The sequence below is a fragment of the Myotis lucifugus genome, unplaced genomic scaffold (genome assembly GCF_000147115.1).
Source record: "Myotis lucifugus unplaced genomic scaffold, Myoluc2.0 scaffold_138, whole genome shotgun sequence".
In the NCBI taxonomy this organism is placed as follows: domain Eukaryota; kingdom Metazoa; phylum Chordata; class Mammalia; order Chiroptera; family Vespertilionidae; genus Myotis; species Myotis lucifugus.
In genome coordinates, this window is record NW_005871186.1 from 817,984 (window position 1) to 827,694 (window position 9,711).

The 9,711-nt window shown below is 44.9% G+C and overlaps 1 protein-coding gene across 3 annotated transcripts in view; it reads left to right on the top strand.

Moving 5' to 3' along the window:
• Window positions 1–9,711, top strand: part of CLPB (ClpB homolog, mitochondrial AAA ATPase chaperonin) — a 146,941-nt gene that overhangs the window by 77,389 nt on the left and 59,841 nt on the right. For all 3 annotated transcript variants that reach the window (XM_023758750.1, XM_006094486.2, XM_023758751.1), the window contains one exon: window positions 742–870. In XM_023758750.1, coding sequence (XP_023614518.1) covers window positions 742–870 — 129 coding nt within the window. The remainder of the gene's footprint in view (window positions 1–741; window positions 871–9,711) is intronic.

Genomic DNA, 9,711 nt, shown 5'->3' on the forward strand with positions numbered 1-9,711 from the left:
GTGTGTGTGTGTGTGTGTATATATATATATATATATATATATATAGGGATATATACCAAAATATTAAGTGCAGTTTTTCAAGTTGCAGAGATATTGATCCCTTCTTTGTATTTTTCTGTAGTTTCAAAATTTTAATGGCTTTTATAAATTATAAAAGGTCATCATAAAATAATATCAAACACTCACTAGGTTGTAAACATCTTCAGAGCAGAGGGATATGTTACTGTTCTGCAAAGAACAGCCTCTGTCTCCTGCCCCACTGGTTCCCTCTCTTACCCCAGCCTTCTTTCTTCACCTGGATGGCTCCTCTTCACCCTTCAAGATTCTGGACATCTGAGATCCTCTCTTCATTCCCAAATTGAGCTAATTTCCCCTCTGGCTTTCTATATCATCCTGTTATATTTCTAACATAGTATTTATCTCAAATAATACAATAAACATGTGTTTGTTCTCTGTCTCCTTCTTCAGATTAGGTCAGAGACCATGTCTGATTCACTCTGTGTCCCCAAATGAATCCTACCACATAATAAAAGTCAGTAAATGTTTGTGGAACTAACTGAGCTCTGCTTTACTTTCTCTTGCCTGGCACAGATTGCCATGCACATAATAGGTGTCATTGCATATTTAGCAAGTAGATAAATGGGTGAGTGAGTAAATTAAAATGCCAAGAAAAAGATGGTGAAATTGGTGGCTCAGAGCATTTGTTGCTAATAGAAGGGTTTGTGTTACTGTCCCCCCCAGTTCTGGTCACCCGAGAAGATGACTTCAACAACCGGCTGAACAACCGCGCCAGCTTCAAGGGCTGCACAGCCCTGCACTATGCTGCCCTTGCGGACGATTACCGCACCGTCAAGGAGCTGCTTAATGGAGGTAAGAGCATGGATGAATGGTGTGGGGGTTGGCAGAAAGAGAAACTTGACAACCTCTCCACTCTGGAAATGCCATGCTCGCCCATAGCCCTGTTACCCTCCCAGGGCTGGAATTGCTTTGAGGGTGGCAGTACTTAATGAGAGGGGCAGTGTGTACATGTGGTTTGACCTCTTGTGGATGGAACATCTTTGCCTACCTGTGTTTTGTACCAGACCATCCTGCCTGTCTGTACATGCTCTGCGAGTCTTGTTCGTTGCAATTTCCAAAAGTGTCCTTTCTTCTCCACTATGACCTCTAATGCAGGGCTAGTAGACAAAGGGGAGGACCTTCACATCCCTGTTAACCCAGGTCTCAAAGACATCCTCCTTGATTCCACCCCCACCCCAGTCTAAACTCATACTTGTCACAGTCTGACATTGTTCTTATGTTTTCAGTAGTCTTCTCCCTAATTTGACTCTGAGCTCCCTGAAGTCAGCAAACCCAGCACCTAGCACAGTACCCAGCACACAGCCAGCACTCAATAAGCATTTGCTGAATGATTGAATACCCTCCCTTGAGAGAGCATTGATTTAAATGGAGGGACAGTATGTGCAATCCCCAGATTCAGGCTGGTCTGCTCCTGTCCAAGTCTGGTGCAGTGTTATCTTCCACCCTGCCTGATACCTCCCAAGCAGTCACTTTTCATACTACTTTCTTTTATTCCACTGCAGTCTCTTTTCATGATAGGGAGCGATGCATGTTCCCAGGATGTGTGGTGCCCAGACCCCTAAGTATGGCACATGACTGCCTGTTTATGCTCTCAATGCCACTTTTTGTGGGGCTAGAGACCATCTTTGGGGCTAGACACCCATCCAAGGGACTGCTTGTCAGGGATCATTCTTCATAGAACTTACAAGCTGCAAGGGTCCTCAGAGGTCATCAGGGCTACCTACTCTCCTCCTGGCACAAACCTCTCCAGAAGTTGGCTGGCTGGCATTTCCTTGGATTTTGTCCAGAACTGAGAGAATTCTGTTTCTTCCCTGGGAGTCCATTTCATTTTAGGTATCCATTTAGTTCACTTCTTTGACTGCTTGAAATATCTTTAAATGAGCTGTGATTTTCTTTTCTGTAACTTCTGCTAACTGTCCTCTTCAGCCCAATCACTTTTTCAAAATTCAGTTTTCAAATACAGTTCTGTTCGTCCCAGAGACTTTACCCTGCTGGCCCAACACCCCCAAATCCAACCACACTGGCTTAATACCCAGGCCTGGCCCAAACCCCCAGCCTACAAGGGTCCTACCCCATGATGTGCCTTGGTCTGGGGCATATACATTGTGGTAACAGTGCCTGGGATGATTGAAGCTTTTGGAGCAAAAACTTAGTGCTCTCAGAAGCAGAAAACATCCCCAAGCAGGATGCTACTCACTTTGTCCTTTGGAAAGCTCTCTGGCGAGACATTTGTAGCTAAGAATTGGAGCATTCACCGTGGGGCTTCTCTCTGCCATGCTTTAAAATCAATCAATACCCCCAGCCATTGTCCAGTAGTTTACATTTCCCGCTTCCCTTCAGCCCCCAAACAGACAGGGATTCACTCTAAAAAGAGACCCTCTCTCCAGCCTTCCAGATCGAACACCTTTGAAATGAAGAGGCCAGGCCTTTTATGACGTGTCCCCCTTTCCCCCCAGGCCAAGGCTGGCCCTTTGAATCATTTCAAGGGCATGGTTCCTGCCTGTTGACTTGGAACAGATGCCTGTTGCCCCCACTTTTACAGTTTGCCCACCTGCCTTTTTACCCAGCTTCCATTTACACCCCCTGCCCTAGCCTCCCAGCCTCAAGGGCCAAAACCATTAACCCACTTATTTCTCCCTTCCTGATCTGAACAAGTGGCCGTCACTCAGGGCTACAGGCCTGCCAACTTTTGACCTCCCTCCCCCCTTGACCTCTCTTGGTTAGCCTGTGTGTGTGACCAGCCAACCGAGAGGGAGGATCCTACCCCCTTGTCCTGGGGGCTGTTGCCAGTAACATTTCTAAAGTCTTCTGACCTCAGTTGACCTTCTCCAAGGGTTTCAGGGAAAGCAGGAGAACTTCCTTCCTGACCATCCACTTTTCTTAACCTATATTTGCCACCGGCTTTGCTGCAGCAAATGAGATGGACGTGCTCTCTGGAGATCAGCCTGTGTTTACCAAGTCTGCACAGAACCCTTGTCCTTGAAATTGCTTAGTCCACAGGAATTTAGGGTCCCCGGATTTTAGAGAGTTAGAGCTGGAGGGGCAGCTTTTCTTGACCAACTCTGACTTAGCAGTACCCATGAGAGAGCTGAGAGGAGATCCAGTCAGCAGTGTGATAATGTGGGAAGTTCTCTGACCCCTTTGGAGGCCATGTAGAGTGATAGAAAGGATGTCTTCAGAGTCAGGCCAACCTGGGTTTGAATCCCAGCTCCCCCACCCTACCACGGGTATTGCCTTGGACGTATTACCTTAACTCTTTAAGCCTCAGTTTTCTTGTCTGTAAGATAACACCTGAGAAGTGTGATAGTGATAGCATGAGGGTTAGTGATAACGACTGTAAAAGCCTCTGCTCCATGCTCCATCCTATATAATAAAAAGCTAATATGCAAATCGACCAAACAGTGGAACAGTCTGTCACTATGATATGCACTGACCACCAGGAGGCAGATGCTCAATGCAGGAGCTGCCCCCTGGTGGTCAGTGCACTCCCACATGGGGAGCGCCGCTCAGCCAGAAGCCCTGAGCCAGCTCATGGTTGGTGAGGACAGCGGTGGTGGTGGGAGCCTCTCCCGCCTCTGCGGCAGCACTAAAGATGTCTGACTGCCATGGGGAGCAGGCCTAAGCCGTCAGTTGGACATCCCCCGAGGGCTCCCAGACTGAGAGAGGGCAATGCCAGGCTGAGGGGAACACCCCCCGCAAGTGCACAATTTCATGCACTGGGCCTCTAGTGATTATATAAAAAAATCAGACTGGCCCGACTGGTGTGGTTCAGTGGTTGAGCATTGACCTATGAACCAGGAGGTCACAGTTCAATTTCCAGTCAGGGCACACGCCCAGGGTTGCAGGCTCAATCCCCAGTAGGGGGTATGCAGGAGGCAGCTGATCAATGATTCTCTCTCATCATTGATGTTTCTATCTCTCTCTCCCTCTCCCTTCCTCTCTGAGATCAATAAAAATATATTTAATAAAAAAAAAGAAAGAAAAAGAAATCAGACTGTCACCCTGGCAGCTATGATACCATTTCTCCTCCTTGAAGCCTATAATCCTACCTGAAGGCTTCTTAATTCTGTTTCTGCCCACAACCTCCCCTCCCCACCCCCTACCTAAATCACCTTTATGTTCTCTCTCTTCTCATCTAGAGCCTCTGACTCCTGAGGCCTCTTCTGGTGGTCTGTCCACTCTGAGAGCACCGCCTCTGAATCTTAGTGTTGGGGCCGGGCGCTTAGCACTTCATCTTCAGAAGGCCCCTAATATAGTGAAAAGAACACAGCTTGGGAGTCAGACTCACCTGGGCTTCAGGCTCAGCACTGTAATGTGACTCCGGGTAAGCTAGTTGCCATCTCTGAGACCATGTACCTCAGGGCATCCTAAGATGGATCAAGCAAACTGTCGTGAGAGACTGAGACAGGTGGAGAAGACAGATACAGAAACAGCCAGTGACACTGGAGAGATGCTCTGGTAGGGGGCTGGACAAGGGCTCTGGGGACATAGAGGAGGAAATACCTGCGCCTGCCTGGTGAGCAGGGAGGTAGAGTCAGTTACAGAAAGCTTCCCAGAGGAGGGGATGCTTAGTTTTATCTGGAAGTGTAATGGGAGGTTGCCAGATGATTTTTATGGAAGGGTTCTGAATTCACTAGTGCCAGTTTTCTACCCCTGACCTCCATAGAAAAGTGGGTGCATAGGCCCCTTTGGTTTTCAGCTCTGAAGATGCTGCTTCTATTTGTGTTGCTGGCTTAGAGCAGGAAGGCTGTGCTTTAGCACTTGACTGCCAGGTACAAGAAAATGTTGGAGGGGATAGAGGAGGGAGAGAAGACACAGGATGGTTGGGAAGGTGGGGAGGAACTCATCCTAATAATTCCAGAGCTGTTAAGGTGCATGGGACCCCACTGCCAGTTCCATCTTCCTAAAACATATCACTAATCATGACAGCCTTTCTGACCAGGGTTCCCCCAAAGAATTGAGCTATAAAGCATCCATTGTATACAAGGAATTAACTTTTCTCCCAGGCATTGAGATGGTACTACTTATGTATCATTCTGGGGAGAATTGAGAAAATCATTATTCAAATAGTTTATCATATGTAGTTCAAAGAAGAAATCCCAGTTGAGAAAGGCTGCAGGGAAAGATCATGAACTGTGAAGTTAGGGTCTAAATACCAGCCCTGCCTCTTCACAGCTTTGTGGTCCTGGTCAAGCCAGGACCGCTTTGAGGTTCTCTTTCTTCATCTGGAAATGGAGTGATACCACCTACCTTCTAAGATTTTGTCAGGATTAGGACACGTATAGGTTCTACAGAGTAGGAATTTTATATGAAATATCTGTTATTAACTTCAAAACACCCAGTGCTCACTTGTTTAAAAAAAAAAAGAATACCTCCCATCCTAACTTTTTAACCTGGTTTTAGAGTTGTCCTAGTCTGACCCGCACCTGACTTTTTTCCCTACTGCTGCCCTAATACTCCTGCCACACTGTAATGTCAATTCAGTGTTCTCACCTCAGTGCCTTTACTCCCCTAGGTCCTTCTGCCTCTCATTTCCCTTTAAGACTGTTTCTCAGCCTGGTGGAGTTTTTTCTGCTAGTCAGTCCCCAGCTCTAATTTCAATTGACATCTGAAGTCTTCCCTGTTCCATGGGATTTGGATCTAGTCCCCCCTACTGAACTGAGGTAGATTCAGGGCCAGAACTGTCTTTTTGTCCCTACCTCCTTTGCCACAATGCCCTGCACATAGCTTAGTGCATGTCTGGATACACTGATACATCTCTGTAGCCACTGGAGATTTGGATATCACTGGAAATGTGGTATCTTTGCTTCCCAGCCCACTTGCTCTTAGTGTCAGTGTACCCTGCTTTTTAAGAGCTTCACCTCTTTGCTGCTAGATTCCTTTTCTTTATAGTCACATTGATGCTGCCTTTTCAGCCATCAATGCTCATCACCTCAGAAAAACTTAAGATTTATGAAACCTAATAGCACTTTTCCCAGGGCATCCCTTATCCTCTTTCCTGCCTACTTTTCATGGCTCTTCCTTGCACATGGCTCAATTGTCAGTGTTAACCAGCCATCATCAAATGAGTCCTTAAATTCCCCATCATCCCTGCCTCTGGGGCAAAGATCCTTTCCAGTGCTGACATCTCCTTTAACAGCCTGTTAGTTTGTTGTCCGGCTGCAAACTTAGAATTCCATTTCTTGTTCCACTTCACTGTCTATCCATCTGGCTGCACTGCCAGATGTTGAGGGAATCGGCTTGCCTCCAGCTGTCCTCTTTGGAAACTTCAATCTCTGATTCTTGCCACTAGTGCAGAAGTGGGGAATGAGCCCTGGGCTGAAAATACAAAGTTTTGACTTTGCCACCAATAAATCTTTTTTCCTTTTGGCAAATCCTTTCTCTTCATCAGTAAAATAGAGAAGTTGGAGTAGCTGATTCCAAGAACGCCTTCCAGCTCCAGCATCCTTTATAGCCCCTGGGCAAGTCTTTTCATTCATTTTTCAAATACTTACTGACCATCTTTCCTGTCATAGGCCCCACGCTAGGCACCAGGGAAATAAAGATGATCCAGACATGGTCTTTGCCCTTAAGGAACTCATAGTTCACTGAGGAAATCAGACACTTTAACAAAGAATTGCTATCTGGTGTGTTAATGGAGATGTATAGAAGGTACTGAGGGATCACAAAGAAATCCCTTTTAAATCTCTGGGGAGGGCAGGGAAGCATGATGTAGGAGATGGTATTTGCACTAGGATCAAAAGGATGATTGTGAGTTTACCAATAGGTGAGGGAGAAAGGTAAAGGGAACAGCATGCTCAAGAGGTATGGAGTATGAAGCAGCGCACTTTATTCAACACATTACAGGCAGTTCAGAAGAGCTAGGTTAGAAGGGTCAGAAAGCAAGAATGGAAAGCAAGAGCCAATAATGAAGGTCTGTAACACAAGCTCAACTAAGGATATTGGACCTAATCCTACAGTGGGAGCCATTAAGATTAAGGAAAGCTTAGAAGTTTCAAAATTGTTGATCAGTATTTGAATAGATAATAAATTATGGAATGTTCATACATGGAATAATAAATTGAGTGAATGAGAGAACAAACGAACTCTTGCTCTATACAGCATGGATGAATCTCACAAACCTGATGTTCTGGACACAAGCTAGACATGGAAGCCTAACTGCACCTAAATGTGAAGTTCAAAATAGACAAAACTAACCAGTGGTGTAAGAAGTCACAGTAGTGACTTGGAGGGGTTTCCAGAGTGCTGTAATGTTCTGTTTCTTTATCCAGGTGCTGGTTATGCAGGTATATCCATCTTGTGAAAATTCATGAGCTGTCGCCTTATGTATATTTTGTACTTTTCTGTATATATGTTATACTTGAAAGAAAATACAAAAAATGGGTTAGAAGGGGCATGATTGGAGAAAGGGAAAATACTTAATTTAAAGCTATTATAATTGTTTAAATGAGGTCTAAAACAAGAGAGTGGGAAAGGAGAGAAGAGTTATGGTCTCAGAAAGATTTAAGCATAGAATCAGTAGGGTCAGATGGTGATAGAGAAGGAATAGTCAAGAAGAGACCCAGGTTCTGGATTGGATGGCTGTGTAGATGGTATGTGCCTGTACTGAGGTAAGGAGTGTTGGGAGGAGGTATGGGTGTAATGAAGGTACAGGGAAATGACCAGTTATGTTTTGAACATTCTTTTCCTCCCTCCCTCTTTTAGATTCCATGGTCTAGCATTCTAACTACTCCCTTGCTTCTTTCTCTTTCCTTTGTACCCACCTGATGAAATGCTTACCCTAGTTAAACTCATTTTCTTTTTTACTTCATGTCTGTATCTGAAAAGCTGAATGTTGCTGGAGAAAGAAAATCACACAACCATACTAACTAAACTCACTTTGCATTTATGTCCATGAATCTCAGCACTGCCAACCATAGCACTACACTTTTTGAATAAGATCACTCTCTTATTCTGGACCAAGACAGTTTTTTAATACCTTCTCTCTCCTCAAATCTCCAGCATTCTCCTTCCCCAACTCCCAAGCTAATATCACCTCATACTTCATAGAGGAAAAGATTACAATCAGAAGGGAACGACCTCACCTTCCCACCCTCACCTCCACCAGCCTACCTGCATTTATACTCTGTATTCTGCCTTCCTCCTCCACAGGAGAAAGTTCCTAAGACCAACCCTGCATTTGGGCTTGAGCTCCTGTTTCTCTGGCTTCTCAAGGACTTTGCTCCTCCTGTTAGCCCTCATCTCTCCTCATTATCTATTCTCTCCTCTCTGCTGGCTCAGTCCCTTCAGCATAAAACAGGCTTCAATATCACCCATCTTAAACAGCAAAGTAAATTAAAAACTTCCTTTGAATCCATATGCACTTCCAGCTGCCACCTCACATTCCTTTATGGTAAAAGTCTCCAAAAAGAATGATTATTATCCACTTAATTCACTTCCCCAGCTCCTGTTCTTTCCTCAGTCTCATTGTAAACATGGCCAAAATATACTTCTGTTTTCCCCCCAAAATTGACATCTCCCAAGTCTTCTCCACATCTGTACTGGTAAATGATACTATCATCTACCTAGTTTTTCAGCCCACAAATCTTGAGCCATCGTGAATTCTCTTTTTCCCTTATACTCCCAGTCAAGTCCTTCAGTAAGTCTTGTCGGTTGTACCTCTAACGTACATGTTGATCCCATGTCCTTCTTGGCATTTCCATTGCCCTAACTCTCATGCAGTTCAGGATGATGATCCAGTTCTCCTGGATGATCACCACAGCCTCCTGGCTAGTCTCATCATCTCCACGCTTGTCTCCCTAAATCCATCCTACAAATAACAGCCAGAAGTATGTTTTTAAAACATAAATGCTATCATTCTTCTACTTAAAACCTTCTATTGGCTTCCCAATGAAACTAAAATGAAATCCATACTCCTTACAAGAGCCTACCAAGCTCTTTGTAACCTAGATCCTGCCTGTCTCTGCAACCTCACCTGTAGCCACTCTTCCCCGTGTCTTCTATTCTCCAGTAACACTGTCCTTCTCTTGTCCCTCAGACACACTGAGCTCCTTCCCATCGGAGGGCCTTTGTACTTACCTCTCCCATCGGTGGGTACATTCTCTTCCCGTTGGGACTTTGGGTTTCAACTCAGATGTCCCCTTCTCAGTGAGGCCTTTCCTGACCACCCTAATAAAAGTACCTCCCCCAGTCAAATTTATATCATGTTACCCTATTTATCTTCTTCATAGTACTGATCAGTCCCTAATATTATCATAGTTATTTGTTTACATGTTTATCATCTATCTCTCCCCTACTAGGATGTAAGCCTGTGAGCACAGAGACCTTGTCTCTTTATTTCATTGCTGTATTTTTTGTTTTGTTTTGTTTTGTTAATATATTTTTATTGATTTCAGAGAGAGGAAGGGAGGAGAGAGACAGAAACATCAATGATGAAAGAGAATCATTGATTGGCTGCTTCCTGCATGCCTCCTTCTGCGGATCAAGCCTGCAACCCCGCATGTACCCTTGACTGGAATTGAACCCAGGACCCTTCACTCTGCTGGCCGATGCTCTACCCATTGAGCAAAACCAGCTAGGGCTTTACTACTATATTCACAGCTTCTAGAACAGAATTCACAGCTGGCATGTAGC